This window comes from Argiope bruennichi, chromosome X2 (genome assembly GCF_947563725.1).
Source record: "Argiope bruennichi chromosome X2, qqArgBrue1.1, whole genome shotgun sequence".
NCBI lineage: Eukaryota > Metazoa > Arthropoda > Arachnida > Araneae > Araneidae > Argiope > Argiope bruennichi.
Window position 1 is genome coordinate 11,097,471 of NC_079163.1, and position 26,920 is coordinate 11,124,390.

At 29.8% G+C, this 26,920-nt stretch overlaps 1 protein-coding gene across 6 annotated transcripts in view; it reads right to left on the reverse strand.

Moving 5' to 3' along the window:
- The window catches only part of LOC129960811 (CD151 antigen-like), a 165,717-nt gene that overhangs the window by 3,914 nt on the left and 134,883 nt on the right, over nt 1–26,920 (reverse strand). For all 6 annotated transcript variants that reach the window (XM_056074471.1, XM_056074466.1, XM_056074470.1 and 3 more), the window contains 5 exons: nt 13,412–13,483; nt 9,412–9,603; nt 5,766–5,840; nt 2,228–2,323; nt 468–641 (listed from right to left, as the gene is read on the reverse strand). In XM_056074471.1, the coding sequence (XP_055930446.1) occupies nt 468–641; nt 2,228–2,323; nt 5,766–5,840; nt 9,412–9,603; nt 13,412–13,477 (603 nt within the window). In that variant the 5' untranslated portion in view covers nt 13,478–13,483. The remainder of the gene's footprint in view (nt 1–467; nt 642–2,227; nt 2,324–5,765; nt 5,841–9,411; nt 9,604–13,411; nt 13,484–26,920) is intronic.

Consider the following 26,920-nt stretch of genomic DNA (forward strand, 5'->3'; position numbering starts at 1 on the left):
TTTATTTACATACACATTTTTTTAAAAATAAAAAGAAGTAAACTATGAATAAATTGTCTCGCCATTGTTGCCGTAAAATATTTGAAATTTGATGGATGTATTTTATTTCCCCACTTTTGCATATGGAGGGGAAGAATTCCACAGGCATGCACTCATGGAAAAATAATGTTGATGGCTAGGTTTACCAATCAACTCACGAAGTAGGGAGAAAGAAGCTATTTAACTTATACCACCTATGAAGATGGTTTATTTCATAAGGCACGCTACAATAACATGGTACTGTTGTAGGTACAGTGCCAAATCTTAAAAAACTTATCGCTTTATCACTGGCATTTCGCCTAGGTGTCTTCATTCGAAATAAGAATTATTTTATGGCTATATATGATAATTGCATATTTTAAGAGTACATAAGAATTCTTTCCTGATGTTTAAAGAATCAAAAATAAGTAATCAAAATTCATAAAAACCTCCAGGTAGGCATTGTTTTCATTTGGATCTTTCTGGCATCTGTCTCTCAGTCCATCGTCTTTTGTCTTGCAGCAAGTTGCCGGAATCTTATAAACTCCTCCAAAATGAGCATTCTGCTTCGACCACACTTCATATCCAGGATCTTTATCCATTGACATTCCACAACATTGAAACTGTAATAACAAGTAGTTTAAAAAGTGAACTGAACAGCTTTCAAGACAATTTTCACTGGGAAGTTTTTCTCTCAAAGGAATGATAACGAAAGTAAATAATAGTAAGAAATATGATGTATAATTAATATTTATAGTATTTTACATTGGTTTCCAATTCTTGCATAACTTTCAAAGCAATCTCAAACATTTTACAGTGTTCATAAAGATGAGATCTAACAAATAGCATAACAAATACGAGTTGATGGTTATAACAAAAGTTATAATCCCCAGATCATAACCGTTAGTCATAGTTATAACAACAAAACAATGTTATTCATTAAAATATGAATTATTGCATTAAAAACACGTTCTTCAGATACAAAAGTGAGTCAGTTTGATATCATTACGGCACATTGAAGCGATCATCCAACAACCAATCAAATTTCTGAATTTTAATGTATATCCTACTCACCTCGCTTGCAGCAAGCTTTTGAAAAATATAAAAATTCATTCAGGCATTGAATCCTTAAAAAAAGAATGTAAATGTATTACACCTTTCTTTTGTATACGTTAAAAATAAAGAAAATCTTTTCAATAAAATGTCCACTTATTATTTTATAAGAATGCATTTTCTTAAATATTTAGAAAATCATTTTTCAAATCAAGTAAATTTAAGGGCGATAAAACTTTTGAGAGAAAGTTACAGTGCAGTTTCTTGATTTTGATGATTCAAATCAATGCCTCCAAATATAGAGAAAAGTTAGAATGGCAATGGGGCGCATTTGAACAGAGATTGGTAAATTATCAAATGTAATAAAATGCTTAAAAGTTGTACTCCACTCATTGATATTACATAGGAAGCAAATTGTGGCGCTCACTAATGCAAAGAGAAAATATAGTAGCTTACATTTTTGGTGCCTTGCATTTTTTAAAAAAATTATTGATCTCTTTCAAACGGTGGTGAACCGCTATAAGGAATCCAGTGAAAAACCAGGAGAAAAAAAAAGTTGGACTTTAAACTGAAAAATCAAAATTTTCAAAAAATAATTGAAAATTCTCATGCACATTCATTTCATCCAAATATCCATTTGTAAATAAAAGAATCTTTTTAATAATTTAAAAAGAATATTTTATGGATTCACATGCTTGATGGTTTTGTAGCGGCATCCGAATTGACAATAAATTTATTTACAGCTAAAATCGACATTTATCTGCATATTAATTATAAGATAAATGCTCCCTTTTAAAACATATAGGGAACGACAAAAAAAGTTTAACTTTTTAATAAAGTCAGTAATAGTTACAGAATTATACGTTTCTTTGCTTAACAAGTAAAACCGCCCATTTCAATTGTTCATATTTTGCAAGCGGAACAAAAATATTGAAAACAATAATGAATATTTCTATTTTATTTTCATATCTGGTAAAACCATGCAATCTCAAGTTCTTACTAGATTAAAAATAATTAAAAATATTGGTTATTAGATACAAAAATTTCAGTTTTCTTCCTCTTTGCTGAGATTAGATGAGTGAAACTGGTTCATATTATTTATGAGAGAAAAGAATTAACAAAGTTTTCCATTAGCAATATGAAGAATTTTCCTTACGATACTCTGTACGGCATCCCATGCATCTGTCACTTGAGTATCATTTTGATACAGCTTGATGGTCATCAACATTTCAGTGTGCATTCGGCCATCCACCTAAAAAAAAGAGTTACAAAAAGTTTACCGAGAATCTGCTTTAAATATCTCCAAAAATGTAATATAATTTCTGGAAAGCTTTTTTTTGCTATAATACTATAATTCACCCAATATGCAATAGATTATCGATAATTAGTGAAATTACTACAAAATAATCGCCTGGTGGACATCTGCTGAATTTAAATGAAGATATCTTGATGTTTAACATCACATTATCTCTATTACTGAAATAATTTCACTTATCTAAAAAATATTCATGCAAAGAGTACTAATTTTTTTCAATATGAGCTTCAATTTATTTAGAATTAATATATTGAATTGTTTCTTACATGTCCTATAACGATTGACAATAATTTCTTCATTTATATACAGTCACTAACAAGATCAGAATAAAACATTTTGGGAATATTTATTAAAATAAACCATTAATTAATTGCCATTATTACGTATACAGCACAGTCATAAAATAGCCTTCCCTATATTAGAGCTTCTAGTGCCTGCAGTGATCAACAACTTTAAAAATAATTCGAGATACAGGTATTTCAAAAAATAGATTCGAGAATTCGAAGATTAAGTGACCTCTCAAGCTTATAATAGAGCAATAAATATCAAAAATTTTAAGAGAAATGCCCGCTTTCATATATTACTAATTGAATAACGCTCAGAAAAAGCCATGAATGATATAGCCAAAAACTCAAAAGGTGAAGTACACACACACAAAAAGGACACAATCACAAACATCCATTTGTTTCATGAAAGTTCTACATATCTACTATCATACGCGATGACACTTTGCATGTGGCAGTAAGTAAACAATTAAGTATAAACCATAACAGGAGGAATCTGTTTAACTTTATATTTGATTACATCTGTTACATCTGCCTCAGTGTGCGAATTTAATGTCCATCCAACAATTTGAATTTAATGTCCATTACAAGCAAAATGTCATTGTGTGTGATGGTAGACAAATGGGACATTGGGGATGCATTTGGTAATTGTAGGTAAGCGCAACATTTGTGGCACAAAATAAAATATTGTTACGAATCTGTGATGCTGCTTCCCAGCATAGTTGGTTCCATCATCAGAAAGACTGTTTTACAGTCATCGGTATTTGACGAAGTCCGGGTGCCGCGTCGGAGGTCCCAGAGCTTGGCGACAAACTTGGCTACCATTTGGTGACGAATTTGGCGGCTTTGGTGCCAAAATAGATTATACCCGCAACATCCAGAATTCTCCCGATCCGTCCATTGGGAACCGAGATACGCCTCGAAAGTTTCTGATTGGTTGAGAGGCTTCTAGCCCCGCCTCTTGAGACCTATAAAAGGAGGCAGTCTGCAGCTGCCGAGAGTGGTCGTAATCGACGGACAACAACGGGTCTTCCAGAGATTAGCAGAGCAGCGGCGGAGTCAAACTAGTGCTGAACTAAGCTGTGCGCTACTGTCTGCAGTAGAGTCTTGTTGTGTGCGCGTCTCGGCTGAAGATAATTGTCTTCTTTATGCTGTATATAGTTGTCGTCCTTGTGCTGTCCTGTGCGTCTTCGTGTAAATAAACGTCGTTGTTTTGTTTTTCCACTGCCGCCTGCTGATTGAGCGTTCTCCACACCATATAACTTCCACTATCCAAACGAACCCGGAAATTTCGTAACAATATTTACTTTTTTGACATTTTCATCTTATTGCTTGTTTCCATATTTATCTTATGCATGCGTTTTTTGTGCTACGCGTATAATTCTAATGCCATTCATGGCTCTTACTGAGCTAATCAGTTAGCATGTAAAAGTTCAACGGTCATTTCAAATTTCGTCATTATAATTTTAATCATGAGAGTTCGGTTTTCGTCTTATCCATACTTTCGAATGTACACATTGAAGTATTTGCATCTTCCTTTTAATTCGAATTCGTAAATTTTTGAGATTGCTAGGGGCTTGTAAAGTGGAAATGTTAGCTTAAGACTATTTTGCTTTCATGAATTACTATCTCATACAACTTTATTTAATTTTTCGCTGTGTTAAATTAATAACATTAGAAAATGTGCTATTCAAAAGCAAAAGAAAAACTTAAAGTAAGAAAAGTTAATGGAAAATGAAGTCATTTTCTGATTAACAATTTCCTTAATTTTTGAGGTACTTCAATTAAGAAAATTTGCCGATTTTGCTAAATTTATTTTAAAAAAACTAAGAAGCTACTAATAATTTTTACAAAGTACACATGAGTTAGTAGTGCTCGATGCATACCAATAAAAGCACTTCGAGAGAAAAAAAGAAATATATATATATATATATATGGGTTTCCCGATATCATGAGATGCTAACTGCATTTTTTTTTTTAATACCTGCTGAGATGACAACAACATACCACTATGATTCCATACCAGACATTAGAAAAATGTATCTGTTAGGTCTTTAGATATTCGACAAGAAATTCGTTGTTCTGAACTCTTTTGATTTTCAAATCTGCAGTACATTTAAAGAGTTTTCCAAGGAGCTAAATTTGTAATGGAATTAAATGTTCCTTTTTTATCATTATCTTTTTAATAAAGATTCATTTATTTAAAATACTCAGGGCCATTTTAAATTGAGCTTCCTGAGCTAGACTTAATTTTACTTCATCAAAAATGTAATTAATATTCACATATATAATAAAATAATTCATGATCAAAGAAAAATATCTCCTATGATTAACGCCTTATAGTTTTGCAAACCTGGACCTTTTAAAATAAACAACAATTTTACATTTAGCATTTATGGAATGTATTAATTATTATGGTGTAAAAAACGAAACATCAAAAAGATTCTAAAATCATTCGAACATCGCTCAATTAAAATAGTATTAGTGCTTTTAAGATAATCTCATTACATTTTACAAATTGTAATACAAAGTATAATATTTCTTTAAAATAACCCTGTATAATAGGTGATTGCAGAATTAAATATGATATAGGTTTCATTTAGCTAGATACTTACTTTATCATTGATAATGTAGATAATTTGTTTTACAAAGATTTTCTCACTGATTGTCTCCCTATGAATATCTTCAAATTGATATATGTGCTTTACATTACAAAATCGATGGCAGTCTTACATATTTTTACTTTAAATATATTTAAAATTATAAATATTATCTTTGTTTCAAAATTAAAACAAAATAGTTTGTACCTTTTTTTTTATAGCCCAATTTTCTCACAGTATATATATATAAAAAAAAAACTTTCCTTCTGAAGATTTTTTTTCTACACTCGCTTTTGTCTGTTTCAGTACATAACTGAAATTTATGATAATGAAAATTATTGCAGTTTTAAATTAATTCATATATTTTCATATTTATTATCGTTTTATTTTCTCAAGTTACCTTTTCTATTACAATGATGGATAAAATAATATTTCAAATTTTTACTGTATTTATAAGTTAACTTTTGCATGGAATCTTTCAAAAGTTAAACTTACTTCACTCCTGAAGACGTATCCCAGAATTCCTCCAACCAACATCGTAATGAAGATCATAAAGAGAATGATGAAAAACTGCAAAATAAATTTCACTGTTTAAAAACACTTTCAGCAAGGCATCTTTTAAGAAGAACACATTTGAACATATGTTTCATAATTTGAAAAATCAAATTTGAGTCAACATTTGATAATAATTTTAAAATATTTTAATTTATTAATAAAAGTTGAAATTTGGAATAAAATCTTCATTTTTAAAATTTAAATGAAACTACAACTACTTCCGAAATTACACGTAGTATACACAATACTGTTCGATTAAAAGATCTAAATACGTCAGAAGCACTTTAAGTGCTATACAGTAGGCCGTTTGTCCTGAAACAGTTAATAATAAACGCTTAAGTTGTTTTAGCCTATATATTTGCAAAAAATGAAGGATTAATTCATATTCTGTCTTAAGTAATACACTTAGGGAACGTAATTTTAAGAAAGAATTTAGGAACTTTGAAAATTTATATTATTTACCGAGTTTATTTATCAATGGTAAATACGTATAATCCTATAACGACCTTCATTATGCAGTGTGACCTTTTATTATTCAATGTAAAATTTTCTGAAAAAATAAAGCATTTTTCATTTCGTGCACTGAAATATCACCAGTCCCTCAAGATTATGTTTGACTGGCAAATACGTTTGAACAATGGCAAATACATATAATCCTATATCATTGAGCTTATATTATGCACCATAAAATTATTTGACAAATATAAATATAAGGATTAAAAAAATAAAACATTTGTCATTTCGTGCAATGAGATCGCCAGTTCTCTCAAGATACGTTTGTCTTTCTTTGCTTTTACTGCAGTGTTTTTTAACTGATATATATTATATATTTTAAACAGGAATGTCATTGCACTTTTTTTGTAGTATTTCAAATAATGAGATGAATATTTTGCATTTATGCAACAAAAACTTCATTTATGATCCAAATATGCTTCGAACAACAAATTAATTAAACATTTATTTCTACCTCATCCAAATTGGTATATATGTTTCTACCTCGAGATATTTTTAAGAGTCTGATAACTCAGACATAAATCAGATGTTTGATAGTTTTGAATTAATGAAATTTCTGGAAATAAAGTGAAAAAATTCCAGACATTTAGGTGGTTACACAAGACATTAAAATATGAACTATATCCACGATGCAAACTGAAAACAATTCTCTACAGAACATTTAACTGGTGCATTAACATGTTTCACTGAAGAACAGCCACAAGAAGAAAAAATGAAAATAAGAAAAAAGCATTTTAAGACATTGTACAAAAAAATTCAAGCATATCTCTGTGCTCTACTGTGGACATTTTTATGAACAAAGGCTGTGGCATAGGCTGTCTATAATTCATTAATTACCAGAAAATCCATCCACCACAGCCTACACGTTTGATTAATTAAATACGATACTAATTGTGATGAATTGAGAAAAGAAAACAAAATAGAACTTTTTTTAATTGAAAAATGTAGAAAATATATGTATGATCCATTTTGAAGCATTTATCTATGCATAGCACTATTGGGAAATCTCGGTATTTGAAAATCAAAAATATATACTGTCATTTTATGACATAACCCATCTGTGTGCGTACGATTTGGTTCAAATAATTACCATAAAATGATCACGTATAATTTCCACATATTTATGACGCCTAGCACAGATAAGAAAATCGAAACGTCACATGCGATGCTTAGCAAAGGAGTTAAAATCTTTAATAAATTTGCATATACTCCATGGAGACTTGTTTTATCAACTTTTAATGCTACAACACAATTATAAATAGAGTTATAATAATTATGGAGATTTTTATTCCATTTTAAGACAAAGCCTCCAAACACATACAACATTTTTTATTGTATAGTTATACTGTTTACTCCTTTCTGGTGACTTGAAACTCTTTTCATTGTATTGAGTATTTTTATATGCTCGTTTCATAGCAATTTTTCGCAAAGTAATGTCAATGACATACGGATTTTATACCATTTTAATGATTTTTGGTTCTTCAGAAGTTGAGAAAACCTTTGATTGTTACCAATTTTGTTTTAGAAAAGGAAAAAATGATTTCAAGTAATCTCATATGCCACAGCACAAAGTTTTATGATAAATGTTTTCAAAACCATAATTGTTTTTAATTGCTGAATTAAGAAAATATTTAGTTTATAATAAATAAAAATAATATGGAGCATATCTTTGAATATTTTCCCAGATTAATTTATAATATTCTGAGTCGGAAGGGGTTGGAAAGTAAATAGAGCAGGCAAATAAATAATAGTTTTTGACTTGAACTTCAATTTGGAGCAGCTTCGTTCATTATTTAGAAAATTTTTGAAAGAAAATAAAAGGATTGTTTCCTTTTTTTACAATTTCAGATGAGTATTCTTTAAGATGTAGCAGTAATTTTTTTTCTTAAAAATTAAGTTTATTTACTCTGAATCGCCGCTTCATTGGACTTTACAAGGAAGAATATTTATGACGTTGAACTAAGCATACAGTGGGACTTTGGAGAAGCTTTGGATAGCTTATATTTCGTCATTTTAGTTAAAACCCGAGGGCCATACTTAAATTGTATCACTTCTTTTTAAGCTTCAATGCCACACCAGCGGAGGATATTTCATGCCACCTTGTTTAACAAGATTCAGACCAGCATCGATGGCGCGTCTTACATGGAATTGGATTTCGTACCCAAAAGACACTTTTAAAATAGTCGAGTCAAGGTTCTGTATTAAGATGTTTCATAATTACCAGAAGAATAGGCCGTGCCAGTTGGGCATTTCAAAATTGCCCGTAAAACAGTTATTGAAAAAAGTTTCGATTTGTTTATCATAGCTTTCAAATGTTTCATCTTAGAATGTTTTGGTTTCAATCGGGAAAAATTAAATTAATTTTTTAAATTAAAATGTATTTTATTCCAGAATTAGTAATTTTGTGAGCATATTTTCCTACTATTAATTTCAAAATCTTTATTTAATTTTATATATTATCATATTAATAAAAATGTATCAATTATCACATTTTGGCACAAATTACAAAAATGAATAATTACAAAACTTAGGGACAAACATTCATTAAAAAAAAATATTAACTATTTAAAATATTACGCATACGTTAAGTGAAAAATTCTATTTTGATCCTTGATCAATCGATTCTTCTTAAATCTTTGAAATCTCTACTTTCTCAATATTTAATCTTGCTCTCTTGCAGGATCACTTAAATTTTTCCACACAAAATTCCTTTACATGTATTCACCATTTTATGCTTTTCTCGCGCTTCTAAAATTGTATTTATTTTTCAAAAAGTTAAACGTTAAATAATAAGAAATTAAAATGAACTCGGTTTTAAAATAGTTATTCAGTTGAGTTCGAGTTGATTTCCTTTAATACTTTTGCTCGAAAGCTTTAAAAAAATCTTTTGAAAAAGGTTGGACATTTTCTGCGACACCAATAATGTTCTATACTATCCGATGTAGGACCGCCATTCAAAATTTTAAAAAATATATATTTTCTGAAGGATTTTTTCTATTTGCAGTCAATAACAGTGTCTTAAAATCTCATTCAATCACTAAATCTCATTGAATATATAATGAAATTTTTTTACCGTCAACAGCATGCATTTGATTTCTTTGATCGCTCCAAGGAAACCGAGGAACGATATGATGGTAACAATGATTCCAGTGGCAATGAGAATTGAGGCAGAGCTCACGTATAAATCACTTCCCAACAGTCGTTCCATAAAGGATCGATCGGAAAGAGTCCAGATACCAACGCTGAACACCACAATACCACCCACCTGAAATTGAGACACTGTATTACACAAAAGAAACAACATGACAATGACAAGAATGTTTTTCTAAATGTAGTTCTAAATTTATACATATTAATATTACCATTTGAAGTTTGCTTTCGTTTGACGACTTAACTTTTAAGGAAAACACCATAAATCGTGAGTATTACCTTTTGAGTTATTCTCGATGAATAACGAAAATATATTAATTTAATTTTAGTTAATTCAATAGCATTTTATAAATTATCAACAGTTCTAAACCAAAAATCATTTGGCCAAACATGGGGGTCATTTCATCAAGCATTCTGAGAATGTTTTTAAGTATATTTAAGTAAGATCTTTATAAAAACATATTTATTGTTACACAAAGATAGAAGTTAATTTCTTTTCCAATTAGAAAAAAATTACAACTCCGAAAATTTTCTGTATTTGCAACGCTCGGTGTTTTATAAATATGCAATAATAATAATAATAATAATAACCCTCATGTTTTTCTTCGTATAAACAAACATGTCAAAAATTTTCTTCAAATAAGGACACATTTGATTTGCAAAAAAGTAAATATTCTGAATTCCAAATAATTTATAAAAAAAATTACAATTTTTCAAGTAAAAATTAGATTTGAAGACACATTTTAATGAAAGCTATACTTTACCATATGTATTATCAGTTGTGATTAAAGAAATTTTATTTTTGTGCGATTGTAACTTATTTGTTTAATGTTTTCTGTTTCTCTTAAATCTTTGTACATGTAATTATGAATGACCATATTCGCTTCAATAAAAAGAAGCATTCTTTAACTCGTGCAAAATATATATAATTACATCATTTTCAAAAACATTAAGCCTTGGTAAGGTATAATAAATACAAAGTCAATTCTTACTATAGAATATATCTTATTGAATTGAAATTTGGGAAATAATCCTCATTAGAAACTTTACAGATTTATAAAACAAAAGTCCTTGAATTTGTATAAAAATAAAGAAGACATCTATATCAAGACTGCCAGTTTCTCAAGACAATTCTTAAGCAATTCACTTTAATTCATAAGTAGATTTTATTCAATAAAAAACGAAAGTGCTGCCTTTATTTGGTAAATATTATTCTATAAACAAAAATCACAGATTGCACTAACAAAATAAATTTTCATGGAGCAATACCAAGGAGACAAATCTAAAATTGTAAATTTTAATTAGAGAATTTAATAATTATTCAAATTTTATTTTACAAGTTCAATTTACTTTTCAAATGTCATAAACGAAAATAGTGATTTGTTTTTCGCATCTGCATCGTAAAATCTTTTAGTATATCAATCTAGACAATACTACTTGCAACTAAAACGTTTTCAGTTAAGCTCAAATATTACTATTGAAATTTCAGACTTTAAATTAATACTGCCTTCAATGATTCAATACAAAATAAAAACTCCACGCAGTAATACCCAAACACGCAGCAACGTCATTAAATAAGGTTTTTATTTTGAATAAAAATTATTAAAAGTATTTTTATGCAAAATTTAATTGTTTGTTTATAAAAGATAATATGACAAATTTGAAAGATCGGAAGAAGCCTTTTTACTCTGTTTTCAAACAGGCTGGCTATCCACCTATTTAAAAATCAAAGTTTTTCATGTTTCATTCAACTTCTGCATTCAAATTTAAGATTTTTTTAATTTGATCTTTTTTTATATTAATAACAGCCTTTTAATTAATTCATTAAATTGATTTTAATCCTTTCCGAAAAATTGGAAAAGTAACTTAAAATGGTTTCTATTTAAAATTATTAATTTATTCCAAATCGATTCCTTCATTCATTAAAATTGTTCATTTGTATCCAAATTATGTTGCCATCTAGATTCCATCAAACGCATTCCAGCCGAAGCGAAAATGCCTAGAAAAGAACGCTATTCCGATGATGTTACAAGACATTAAGGTCCTATATGATGGTATTTGAAACTAAAGTGCTGATTCGTTATATCCTTAAGACCGTGTTAATTATTGAGAAAACCGCTGATAATACACTTTTGCTCAATTTTTCTCTTAAACAAAGAGTCTCCAAAATTTTTAAATGTTAATATGTCAACACTAATATTTGTTTTTAACCGTCCTAGTAAAAAATTCAGTTAGTTAAACTGAATGAAAATATTGAAATAAGAAGAAAAAAAAAAAAGAGTTCAGCGTGGAAAACAATGACAAAATTTCAGCAGTCTCATCTGTTTTAGATTAGTTTATTGTAAAGTTCAAAGCAGATGTTGTAAATTGTCCATTCCCTTATTTTTCTTTTCTCATTTGATATCTCAGAGCATAATATTATGTCTATATATTCTTTTTATTCTAATAAATAATCATAATAATTTACTCATTGAAAATTACTTCTAAGTTTATTAACAATATCTCTTAAGACTACTTATTGACTGTTATGACACTATTATATGATGTATGAGCGAAAAGTAAAATATTGCAACCATGTAATACTAAAAATGAGCTTTTAAAGAGAAGAAATATACTTTCTGTAGTTCAGATAAAATAAATTATTTCAAATTTAGGCAGTGTTCTCTTTTCACACACATAATTGTTACTTGAAATTTCGAATAAAAGTATTTTTGCGATCTGGTTCATAAAATATCACTGAAATTTCCATGAAGCTTTATCTATTCTATGATGTAATTTTGAGTGAATAATAGCATTTTTGGTGACAGCATATTTTAAAAGCTGATTTTTACACAAGTTCTCTTCATTCGCACTCTCATACTGAATTCAAAGGATCCCAATAGAGAAAAAAGTGAAATCGAAAAAGCTCATTCAGCATGATTAAATGAAGATTTTATTTAAAGCCTCGAATTTCTGAAAATAGGGGAAGTAGGATTTTTTTTCTTTACTTCATTTTTAAATATATTGGTATTCATACAAACTTGAGTATCAGAGATTAATTTTAGCACTGCATAAGAGTTCTTTTTGGAAAGTTTCATTCCTCATTTATTAAATAAGAAAATTTAATCTTTCTCGGTCTTGAGAAAATTAAATAATTTTTCATCCGTTAAGTATGGATTCAGCTTGTTCAAGGGGCGAAAGGCAAGGAAATAAATATTAATTCGCTTTAGTGGTTAAGAAGTTTTGGAAACAACGATGTTCAAATTTCGGTATCAACATTCCAGAAATAATTTGACTAAATTCTTCTTTTTGAAACGAAAATATGCATTAAAAGGAAATTTTTTTTATAATCATTCCTGTTTTATTTACGATTTGTGATTTCCATTTATACTAAAGGCATTTAACTAGACATTACTAAAAACATTAACAGTTTTCCCTCTATGAAAATTATGATCCAGGGCTAAATTTAAGTTAATAACTTATTTTCCCAACAACTTTAATGTACAAATTGACGGCTTAAATAACAGCTTCTTGTTTGAAAACTTTGATCTGAATATCTTACATTTAACAAACAGAGCTATTAGATATGATGTATTGTTTTCAATAAAAATTTCATTTAACCGTTTCTAAGGCCGTGGGAAGTATGCTTCCCACCAAATTTATCAATCTTTGTATGAAATTATGTAGGTTGGTATAAGTTCTGACAAATGTTTTTAGAAAGACAGAAACTTAAATGCTCCAGTTGTTTATCTCACACAAAATGACGTGTCTTGGTTTGTCACTTAATTATTAATAAATTCCAAATTAATTAAATTAAATTTATTTAATAAGCTAAATGAATCCCCTTTTCTTATTCTAATTCCAAGCCTAAAATATTTTAACATATGACAAGAAAAAAATGGCCCTTTAAAGGGTTAAAAAGGAAAAAAGCTATTAATACTGACCAGTATGACTGCATTGGCGACGAAGAGGCCATACTTCACCCCTTTGGCGCATCCTTCGACCATCATGGAGACCTGAAAAGAAATGTATTTTTAACTCATCTTCTAGTTTTACAACACATGCTTCATTTTAAAACAGATAAAAATGCATCTTTAAAGAAGATTATCTTTAAAATATCAGAGATTTAAGGAAGTTCATTCTTGCTACAATTTTTACAAAATTGAATAAAATCTTGTGAAAAGGAGAGTAAATGAATTGGACAAATTATTAACGTAGTTAAAAAAATTATTAACGAAGTTAATTTTCTAAAAGGAAAGAAAGACTTATTACGTTGTATATATAACATTTTCAGTACTTCACTGAGCTCCATTTCTTTTTAAAGCTAAGGTGAGGATGTCTGAATCTACTGGCCAATCAATGTTATCATTAAATAACAATTTTTTTCTTAGATTTATTCGTAATTGTTGACATCTTCCCCATAGCTATTCATCGTTTGGTTACTAATTTTAGATACTCCGGTCGTTTCGAAATAAAGGGGAGAAAACATAAGAGAGAAAAGCGGTTCTTTAAAAACTATCCACGTCATATCCTTATTGCAAATTATTTTTTCCCCATAAAAATTTTAAAATGCAAAAAATTGATTAATATTGTTTAAATATGCCACAAATATAATGTCTTTTGTTTCAATTTATCGCCTTGTGGTTTTTCACCTTCGAAAATTCAATGAATTTAAAATATGAATATATTCCATTACAGTTTTTATTTACGACGCGTTCTCTTGGGCCATTGTCACACCAGCGTTATTGGCAAAATTAATAGGAGTCAAAAACATAAAATAATCTGTATACATCTAAGAAACCTTTTCAGTCACATATTTCACCGGGGAAAAAAGCATAATTTCTATCGATGGTCACTGTCTAGACAGGGTGCTTCATAGTAAGCAAAATGTTAGAGGAAGTAGAATGTACAAAGTCGAATCGGAATTATTTAGATATGAAGTCATCCCGTTAAGATAGGAGGCGCTGAATACGCAACACTTGGAATAAATTTCCGATTCATTGTTCTCAACAAGGTCGCTACCATAATTCGTGCCAGTTATTTGAATCGTCTATCTAATATGATAATTCCATCTCCGTTGCATCTTAACTATAATAGCAAAGAGATAATCTAGTTAGATAGGTATGAATTACGAGCGTGAGTCAAATGATGTCACTAACAACCAGCATGTTAATAGGGACATATCTGAACAGTTGGATGGACGGACTTACTGAATATTATTGAAAGTATTTTTGCCAGATCGTTTCGAGTAATAACATCCCCTCTAATGTCTCTACTGTCTACTATTACTATCTCTTTACTCTAATTCGGTGGCGAGGAATTCATCCATTTCGACTTGACATCTTTTTTTTTTTAATCCTACAAGTTATCCGATATCTATGTTGAATCTATCTGGCCTTGAGTACTTTTGAGGTCACCTGAAACTTTTGATGTGCGATACCCTTGTGCAGAATTCTGAAGAACTATCAATTTTCCAGAAAGTTCTCTGCTCCATGATCTGACGAGGTTAAGCATATATTACAGCTCGCAGCCGAAACTAAGAGCATTCTTGATCTCTGTATATTTTGTAGAACATCTTCTGTGACCTCCAAATATTTTAAAAATACACTTAATGTTACTCATGAAATTTATGCCGTTCACTTTCACAGCTTTATTTCCTATCCTGGATGGCTCACAAGTCCATTGCAATTGGGCTGAAAAATGGCAAATAGAAGGTAATATTTATAAAGCTTTTAAACTTCGGTCAAATACTCATTTTCTGATTAAAAAAAAAAAAAAAAAAGATCCAAGCTTCCTTTCTATCTCCTTCCCATCGAATTTGGAAAAAACCTAAAATTATTTATGTTGAATATAAAACAAGTTAAAACTATAATTTATCGTAAAAATATATTTTCTATATATAATTACATTCAATTTAAGCCTTGTATATGGGATGCCATAATTTATATTGAAAAATACCAATAAAATATTAATTTTTTTCTAATAATTTTAAATCTTTACTGAAGTAAGTCAAATGAAGCTTTTATTGAACTGATCTTTTGTATTTAAAATTGAATGAATACTATTTAATTAAACATTCGAAATGCCTAACTGTTTCCAGTTTAATTTTACCAGTGTTGCTTTTAAAACCCTATACAAATTGATCTAAGTTCTTTACAATATTTGTGCATTTTATTTTGAAATAGTAAACAGGTTACACAGTTTAAAATCAATTTTCTAACTAAATATAAAATAATACATAATTTTCTATATACAAAGTTTGGGAAAAAAATCGTAAATTAAGAATTTATAAAATGTCGAAGGTGTAAAAGATGTTTAAACTACATTTTTAATGCAATTTTTTTTATTTAAAATGCTGCAAACATTAAAATTTTCCTATAGAGATAATGCATAATAATGCGATTGTTTTGACTTTATTATAAAATACCATTATCTTTTGTGACGGTGTTTGTTGCTTCATTATTAATACAGCTTTGGTCTTGGTAGTTCTCTTGCATATTAGTACAACGTAGGCTATCTTTCATACACATGCACATAGTTCCACATTCTTTACTGTATCTAAAGTTAATTAGATACACATTTCAAATTGTTTCTGGTCCTTTAGTACAGTATATAAGATTTGTTCACTAACTTCCATTCCCAGTTAACCTTTCCATATTTGTACTTGAAAGGTTTATGTAATGGAAGATGCCTAAATATATACTGTAAGTTTAGATAATCGGAATTAGCTTATGCTTCTCAAATCATACGTAAAAAAACAATACAAATGACAGAGCACTGCAAGATAATTGAGTATTGCTTTTCAACGTTTTTAATGTACAGTGCTGTGCAAATTAATAGGGAAAAGCTTCATTCTCCATAAAATTCGTCCTTTCTCAGGGATTTATTGTCTGAAACCGATTTAAATTGTACTTTTGTGTGAAAGAAGGGTGCTCTAGTTTAACCTAAAATGGTTTGATCTCAAGATCATCTCACATAGAGTAGTTTCGCGCCAATTGCGTTTACGTGACTATAAGAAGTGTTCTATTATGCAAGTTGCCTCTTCTCACGTGTAGGAAAAAAGGGATATCACTCTCAAAGAAAAGGGCTAGAATTTTTACTTAAGTCAGAATATCTGTATTACTGTGAAGGATATTGCTGCACTAGTTCGAGATGGAAAATCTGGTGCAAAATTAGTTTGGTACACTTTAAAGCAGAAGAGTAAACGAGTATTCAGATATAACACATCTAGAACAGACACATTTCTTGTACTAAATAATAAAATGCATCTTCCCAAGACAAGAACGGATCTTAAGTGAAAATTATTGGCTACAATTGTGAGCGTTGATTCATCAACAACGCGGCAAGCAGGGAGATGGGCTAAAAAACCAATTCGGAAGCAGTTATTAAGATCTACAATGAAGAACATTTATATGGGGCCAGGAAATATCAGTTCTGGAATGAGATTGTATACTGCGAATCCCAAGACTGGAATAGGGTTATATACAACGACTATACGCATTTTTAAGCAAGGATTACAATCACCATTTGTCAGGAGAAAAGATGGAGAACCCATCAGGGAATGACTTCTTTATCAAAAAATCAAGCAATCTCAAACAAATGTTTTGGAATTATTTTACATCTGGAGGACCTGGCAGCATAGTTACACTTAATAGCAAATGGTTGTCACATCGGGACAACCATTTGCAACTGTCCCATTGCGGTCACATGGTCTTTCTGAAGTAGGGGTGACTTTCGATTGTCCGCAATAGTTGGCCTCGTGTGAACCCTGCTTAAGGGAATGATGAATTCCAAAAAAATACGTTTTATTACTAGAAGAACAAATGCCACCTTTTACGCAAACTTTCACTGTTAGTGATGGTATGCTTCAACAAGATCTTCCGCCATACCATAATTCTAAGGTGGTAAAAAAATTTCTCAAGAAAAGAAATGAGCCATTTTGAGATAATAATCCTCCAGATTTCAGTCACATCGAAAATTTGTGTAGCACTTTGAAAGCCATAGGAATAAGATGGACTGCTCAACCAAGAGAAAAAGGATTGAGAATGTCATAAAAGTTTGGTTTCGCAATCATAATGCTTAATTAAGAAAATTTATGTTCTAAATTAGTGGAAATCAGGCCGAAACGTGTACAGTATATCATAAGCATATCTTCTACTTAATTGCTATGCCATGTACGTAAATGAACTTTTAACTAACTAAACTACATACATAAAAAAATTTTGTGCTTCCCAATAAATTTGTACACTGCATTAACAATATTATAACGTTTCAAGACTCAACGTGGTTACAGGATTAAGGCTCATGGTTATGCATTAGTTGTACTTAATTAGTTTCACGCATGTATCAATAGCAGTTTATAATTTAGTGAGTTTGTGCTTTATTTTAACAGGATTTATAGTTAATAATTTGTTTAAGTACGATTTAGCATTAAGTGATTAATTGCTAATAGAATTAATAAAATTTGAATTATCAAAACGCAAATTATTTAGAGTGCTCCCTTTTCAAGTTTCTGTCTTATTATCAAATATGCAAAATACTTTTCAAAGAAGAGTATATTATATATTGTGGATAAGACTCAAGAAGATAATGAGAAGATTTCTGTTTTTATAAGAACAGCTTCAGAATGCTTTAAAAAATGTTTTGATTTATGTGCCAAATAATCCTCTTTCAAATTCACTTACAACTTAATTGCAACTAAGTGACTTAATTTTTATTTTTGCTAACTGTATATTGCCTTTATAAATTTTTGGGAAGTAGAATACTGTTGAAAACTTTGTTTTGTTTATTTAAGAAAGATTTTCTGTTTTTAAGAAAACAATTCACCACTTTACAAATTTTACTTTTAGCTTATAATTCAGATCTTAATTATCTCAATGTTTCAACCCATAATTTGCCGCAACGATTCATGAAGATGAATTAATTTCACGTCATTTTCGATATAGTTCGAAGGTCATCGGGAAAGAACTTAGCTTGCCTATATAGACTCAAGAACTCGCTTTTTATTGCAGTTAGAAACTGCAAGTAATTCAAAACTGACAACTGAAGTAAAGTTTGAACAGAACTAAAATTATCAGATTTACAGCTATCATTTTTTTGGCCGAATTTCAGTTTTAACACACATTCTTGGCAGTCACCAATAATTAAACGGAAAATCTAATAACGCCATGGAATACCAAAATTAAAATATGCAAAATAAGTATTTTCGAAAATTAAGAAGCATACATTAGAAAAAAAAAATGTAATGTTCCAAGGAATTATCAAATAATTTTATTTTCACAACAACTATGCATTTACCATAATCATAATTCAAGAGAATTGGTGCGAGTTCTAAAATATTTCCATAATTAATATTGAAAGTATTTTATTTTTAAGAATGATAGTTCGTAGTCCTGATAATAAAACCTGTTAATTTTCTTTTCATCTAAATATATTTCCGAATCTCTATTTGTGAACGTTTACTAAAACAAATTAACCTACTTATAAGCACTTTAATCATAAATAGAAATAATAATCTGAAATTGCGTCATTTGAGGAACCTGCCTATAAATACTTTTCAATAATTTAAATATTTTCATTTTTTTTAAGTCCAATAAAACCTTTCTTTTTTTCCCTAATTTTTCTGAGAAAGATAACAAATGCTTATACTTGACATTACAGTCTGCCTTCACTGTTGTTTTGATAGACAATTATGTTAATTTTACCCCTAGAAAAGGACAATATTAAATATTTTAATATAAATCTGATACAATAAAAACCCGCATTGACGACAATCGAAAACACAAAACTGCATTTAAAATTAGTGAAAAACAACACTAGTTGTCTTTTTACTGCAACTCAAAATGTTTTTTTTCCCTCGTAAGGAGTAAAGTACAGTAACATTTAAAATTATATTTAATTTTCAACTTAAAATTTCTGTATAAATTTTTAACAATATAATCTTTGGCTTTCCAAAAGCTCAGAGCTCATGGCTTTAATAATACAGAAAAACGACCACATATGCGATTGGAATAGAGAATCGTCAACTAAAAATTACGAATTCGAATGACTGATAGATCAAGTATTTTTGAAAAAGTACGTTCAAAAGCTAGTTATCTTGTTTCTAAAGTTAAAAGGTATGTGCCTATGCAGAATTAATAATTTGGAATTTTTCTTGCTTCACACCGATTCAAATGTTCAGTTCTCTCCGTAAAAATTGAATTGATCGTGTAAAAAAAGTACTCAAGTACAAAGGATTTTTTTTAGAAGGCAGGAATAAGATGTAAGAGTTTAAAAGTTTTAACAATGTTTTCATTTCAGACAATATAAGCTGCCCCATAGGGTAAAAGTATGAAACAAAATTTTCGCATGAATATCATGCAAGAATTTTACGTGGTTGGCAAATGAAAACTTTCTCATTCTGTTGATTCTCGACAGATGAGATACAAAAAAAATATCTTTTTAAAATGAATATTCTAAGACTATTTTACTATGTGGACTTAAGTTTTCTAATAGATATGTTACCGACGTTCTTGGAGGAACATTGGATATTTAAAAACAAACTCGCCTGGAAATCACTAATTTATGAGATTTTAAGCCTTTTCAATAATAGTATAAAAATTCATTCATTTTTATTAATATGAAAAAATTCATTCATTCTTACTTTTCTAATCGGATTTCTAAAAAGAAAGGAAGAAACACTTATTATACTGTGATCTCGTAATGAAAATGAACACCAAAGATCTTAAAAAAATTCAATTGTATACTCACGTAAAAGCTTTATGCTTATTTTTAAATTCATTTTTTTTATGTCCTGTAGCAAAATGGCTGCTGTGATACGTTATTTTAAGTTCTAAAAGAATATTTTAACTTTTTTTACTCCAACATGAAATAAAATATCATGGGGAAAAACATATCCTCATTCAAAACCCGACAGAGCTCAGGAATTTAATAAAAAGCATAGTAATAAAATTGAGAGATACGATGCAGTTAAACCAGTCTGAAAATGGGTCCAGAATAATAAAACGCACCCATAAGTGAGGGTAAAAAATAATATGCTTTATTACCAAACAAAAATGTAATTTCTAACGTTATGCTGAAGGAGAATTACTCTTCTAATAAACTATGGTTTTCGTGCAATTTTCTAATGAACGAATTTCAGCAGGAGGAATTTACGATTAAAAAATAATTTATATAAAAAATAGAAATAATTTTCAAATGAACTAATAATACTATGAGAATTTAATACTATGACATAATAAAATTCCAAAATTCTAGTTTTCTTAATGAATACATAACGCGAAAAGTAAGTCAGCTTAATGTCGTCGTAGTATAATGTAAACTAATTTTTATTCATGAAAAGTGATTTGAAAATAAAGCCACTAAGCACAGTCTAGAAGAGTACGGAATAAAGGTTTCTGTTTAGAACATTGAATCATCATTAAGTGCATTCTCCAGAAGTCTTCCCCAAAGAAATTAGCCCGCATTCATACCACGGAAAGGGGGGAGGGAGGGAGAATTATTGATCAATGATTACAATGGAATTAGATTTGAAGACTTCTCTTCCAATCAGATAAGAAATGCTAGGCTTGCTTTTTAGAGAATTGTAGCTTTATTTGAAAAGATATTCGCTCTGCTAATACCAACTATTTACAGAAACTTACTGAACTAACCTAATTCATCAAATTGAAATAGTTTAAACAGTTTGATAAGTAATTATTTTTAAAACTTTTAGTTTTCATGCCTGTTAAAGACAGAATTTTGCAATCGATTTTTCCTTAATTCGATGGCAATGCATTATTTTTATGTATTCTAAACTGATCACTTTATCAATGAAGCATTGATTCCATATAAAGAAAGGTAACACATAATAATAAACTTGAGAAACAATTGATCAAGACTCAGAAGTAGAAACTAATTATTAGCACATCAATAAAAATTGTATTTTAAAGTTCAGAGAATTTTTCAGCATTTAAACTGAAACTGTGTTTATTGAACATTTAATAAAAATAAAAATTAGAATCAAAAATATTCATTAAGTTACAAGGACCTTATTTCCTTAAGAGATAAGATACAAAATTATTTTAAATGATCGAAATTAATTCCAAAGATTATAGATTACCGAAGACTAAAACACTCCGAGGATTGAATTGGATATTGAGGTTTATTGGCTCAAGAGACATACCTGGCTATATTGTGCCAAACATATGGTTAACTTAAAGGCACACAATATCACATAAATTTATTGAAATCATAAAATATTTGCTTCTAATATTGAAAACGACAAAATCGTGTAATAAAATCCATAAAACATTAAAAACGAGCAATTATAATTGTCAGAAAAACCAAAGAAAATTCATTATAGAAATAAAACAGTGATAGGATAAAAAAATCGATGAGAATCCACATTAGTGAAAGATTTGAACCATAAACAAAGGAAAAATTCTGGAACAAAAAGGAGGGAGGAAGAAAATCACTGTAGCCCTTTGATTTGGTGCCTTATTTAAGTACTTACCACAGACAAGGGCACTTAATGTCGATTTTAAAACATTTTATCCAACGAACTAGGGTATTTTTTTTTATGTTTGTTTCAGAGTAGTTTTATCAATAGAGGCTTTGTGGAGGGTTGTTGTTTTTGAACAACAAAAGGATTCAATGGTTTTGTTGAGATCATAATCGAGGGTATCTTCATTTGTAGACGATTTGATGTCATTGTTAGTCTTATTTTCGGTAATGTATCTATTAGCATAGATTCAGAACCGAAATTAATATGAGATGATTTTGCTTCATTATTATTATTATTCGTAGGGTCTTTTGCTATTTTGGTTGAATGAGGAATATTATGGACCTAAGAACATGAGTCAAAACAAGCAACTTGGAGATTTTGTCAGAAATTGATTTATTTTCATTATCATTTGTAAGCTTGAATTGATTTATATATATTTATATATATATATTTACTTCTTTATTACTGCTTGAAAACCAGCTAAATCTTGTGACACGGAAACGACATCACAGATCAAGATGGGATGTTCCCCCAAATAAGTTGTAGATGGAGGCTAAATTTGTTTAGCAAGTAAGGTCAAGTAAGAACTCAGTAATTGTGAGCGTTTTTCGAATGCTATACATTCTTTTTCTATGTTTGAGAATTTAAATTTAGTTAGTCTGATCTATGGAAGCACATGCACAGACTGCAATAATTGTTTCAGATGGATTCCGGATTTCTAAATACGAAAAATGTGGCCATCTTAACAGTTCAAACTTCTTTCTCTTGTGGAACCGCTAGCCAACTTTTGCGTAATGAGTATATAACAGTGTCACTCAGCAGGAAGTCTGAGAAAGTCCGTTAAGTATCGCAATGAGTTAGAGATATGATTCGATTAAAAGACGTATGTAACCTGCTTCAAGACTTTTCGAGGTGTTTTGTATTTAGAAGATAGCCTTCCTTCCACATAGTAATAAGTCCGAACATGGCTCACCCCCTGGTTTTGCAGGGGGGGGGGGGGTTGTAATTTCTTCCAAAAAGGCATAAAGCAATTCTCCACAAGTAAAAAAGCGTTGGGGAAAATTCGAAATTTTATTAGGGGAAACAGAAACATGACTTTTTTTATATATAAATACGATTTTCGGAATATTTTGCGATTACTTATAAGAGTAAACTTCGTTTAGTAAATAAATCCCCTGATGGAAGATTTTTCACGGATTTTAATTCTCCAATTGTATCTGAAAATGATTTCTCAATTAAAAATGGTGAAACATCTTGACAAGCAGCTTTATGGATGATACATGCTTGGCAATGAAAAATGCTGGAAATGAATTTCAAAATTGGAAGCGTTATATTGCTCACTAAAGAAATATGGTTTCTTCTTTCCCATATGATATTGTTCGAGATTCTAAGACTACTATACCACCCACCACGGATTCCGGGGTTTACTTTAATGCTATCCAGAACCGATACACTCGGAAATCCTTTAAACCCTAACTCGAAATACCCTAAATGCCAATCCCAATAAAGTGAATCCTTCGCTTGATCCTTGGTCTATTAACCACACAGGTGCCTAACTACCAGTCGAACTGATACACCGAGGACCGCAGTGCTCCACCTATCTAATTGGGTTTCCACTCACAACCAACACTTGGGGTTTTTGACTGTCCATGAGAAGCAAGAAGAAAACAGGGAGGCAACAACTTCTCATGGAAAGCTAACTCTCTCGCTATCTATCGATGAATAGAAAAAGCAGCAGAAGCGGAGGGGAGATAAATATGAAGGGAGTAAAGATTGCTGGGAACCTCGGGATTGAGATATCCTTATTCATGTATAGAAAGTGAACTTCTGAGGGGGAAAATATTCCGAAGAGTTATTCGTAAGTTATCCATTAGTCTTGGTACACCAGCAAGATTCACTTTTTTTTTTTGCCCCGGAAATAAAAAATAGGAAAATGCAATATCTTGCAGCTCTCTCTGGAGTATTTGAGAACAGTTTATGCTCAATGTTTCTTAAGAAGTATTTGCCGATATTCATTATTACCACGACTTTAATTATTGCCACTTAATCTTTTTCTAGAATAAAAAATCTGCTCGAGGGGTTGAGGAAAATTTATGACTTACTTTTAAGAAATGAGAAAGTATTTGTTTAATCAAGTACTACATTTTATTAAAAAAATCCTTATTTTGAAAACAAATTCTTTATTGGATGTATTAATCTGTCAAACACAAAGTTCAATACACTTTTGAATTATTTTATTTGAAGTATGAGGTTAAAACATTTAATTTTTTTTATACGTATCTTCAATTTCCTGCAAACAAATGAAATTATTTATTAACGATATTTATTTTGATGCTTGATTACTGTTTTCTACACAGTAAGTGACTTAAAACTTCAGCATTAATGAATAATAAATTCGTGTAAATAATTAATCAACTGTCAAATCCAATGCGACACAAATCAGAATTCGTATCATTGTGACTATAAATGTTAAATTCAAATTTGGGTAATTTTCTGGGGGAAAAAAGAAAAAGAAGATAAAATGCTTTAAAAGCAATGATTACCTATGTATCTTTCTAAAAAAACTAAATGAATTTGCACAGCTTTGAAGTTTACAATCCATAAAATGCTTTGTTTATGGCATTTGAAATTGGGAAAGTCGTTTCTGACAGATTTAATTAAAGGTCAACGACTTTTCTTCCCTCACTATAACTGAAATCTTGAGGAATCGTCAAAAATAAAAAATAAAAATTCGCATGTTCAATGTTTGTTTTTTTTAATTTAAAGGTGCAGCAATGCACGTCCATAAAAACAAGCTATAGGTATTTTCGAATTTAAAACCTGAAATACATTACATTTAAGAGCAAATAGATAAAAATCTATTAAATCATATAATGAATACAGTTCACTACAAGTAAGCCAAATTTAAAATTTATTTGAAATGCTTGTGACACTTCTTTCATGCTCAAGTAAAAACCAACTCAAACGAAGTCAAAATTAACAATAGATAAGAGGTAAATTCAAAAATGCTTTCAATAATTGCTCTTTCAAAATTAAAGATCGCTATACTTGAATATGTTTGCATTTAAAGTCATGATTTGAAAATATCTGCAGATAAATTCTCAAACATATTTCTCAAATTGAGCCATATTTGTAGATATCGATTAGTAAGCAATTGAAACTCGTAAGGTCATTTACTGCGTTTAAGAATCAACATTCAAAACCACACCACACTAACTGAGGGATATCTAATACATTCTGTCAAATTACCATGAGGTCTGATTACTATTCTAGGATCACATGTACATCATGTTTTCGACGAGATCGGATCTCCAAGTCGAAGGGGCAATCGTACCATTAGGACCTGGGAGCCATTTATTTAACAAGAAATCTAACAGATTCAGAAAGCTGAATCAACTACTGTTTTCATCTGTATATTTCCAGCTTACAGATGTTGTTGATCTCTTTATTTAGCAGACCATTTTCGTAAAAATACAAGTTACCAAGAAAAAAGTTTTAACAATGTTAAACAAGCACACCATGACAGTAAAGCTATTCTTGCAAGATATTAATATGGGAGGTCAAAAGTTTTTGCCAGTTCTTCTTGTACGAATCGCACCAACTCGGATTTTAGAAGTAGCTAATCACTGGAAAAACTGCTGGAAATAATGATAGCAGACTCGAAATTTTCATCATACTCAATCACAGCATGTTGCAAGCTAAATAGAAGCATCAACATTCTGCAATGTTGCTTTTGAAATGGCCGTACAGTCATGACTGATGATATGCTGTAGTCCCGAAGCATTCAGGTACTTGGTTAGTATGTTGCATTCTTCATGAGGCCCTACTAGAAAGAGTCGAATGGACTGCCATCTGGATAGTATGAGGCCAGTCAGTAACTTTACTCGTGACGTCAGAGTAGTCAATGAAATGAAACAAATATGAAATTTTCCCACCATAAAAGTTAAATTTAGCCAGTAGGAGCAGCTAATTCCTAGTTCATTAGTTCCATCCTAGTTCATTGTCTGCATAAATTAAGTTGTTCCAAATAAATTATTCAAGACATTAAGGATGCACATAGATATGAAGATTTTAACATGTTGACTTAACTGAATCTCTGTTAGAAAAAGGGGCTCAATGATGTCTTTGCAGGGTACAGCTGTCTATTAAACAGTTTTTTGACCACCTCAAAGTAATGCGATTTTTATCATTTTTTATGATTAACATCTGCATTTATCTTATCCCCAAACTTTTTTTTTCATTTAAGTACTTGAACGTCTTTGCACCCTTTCCTAGATTTATACTATTTGTTTGCATTTAGTAATATCAAATATCAGCTAAGTATTTATTATTATCTTTTTCCAATTCCAAGTAAATGTTTCAACCAATGCCACCTTTTCGGTAAAATTAAAAGTAGGATGACACCTAATTATCCTATAAAAATGATTTTTAATTGTGTGGAGATGTAATTTTTCAAAATGATGATAGATTAGAAAGGCAATTATTATTGCTATAAATTTTATTTTATTATTATTACAAAGATACTAATGCACTTTAATGCAATAATGCACTCATTACTACTCATTTTCTATTATTTATTCATGAATTCCTTTTTTCATTGAAAAATTCTTATTTCAACCATTTTTCTTTACTCACAATGTGAACAGTATTCGCATACGTATACTAAAAATATTCAAAAATTCAAATTACTGACAATGATTAATACATAGTTTTAATTAATTAATTAATTAATCTATCCAAATTGTACAATTTGGCAATAATATTGTTACGATATTGTACGAGATTCAAAATATTGAACAACACCGCAAAAACGTTGCACATATGTTTGCATGTATAGTATCAATGTCATTACAATAAAGGGGAAATTCATGTTAGAATCTTTTCATTTATACCTTCCTTTTATCAACCCCCCCCCTTTTCTGTGCATAATACTACAATTTCAATTGCCGTGTGTTACTTATACGATGAG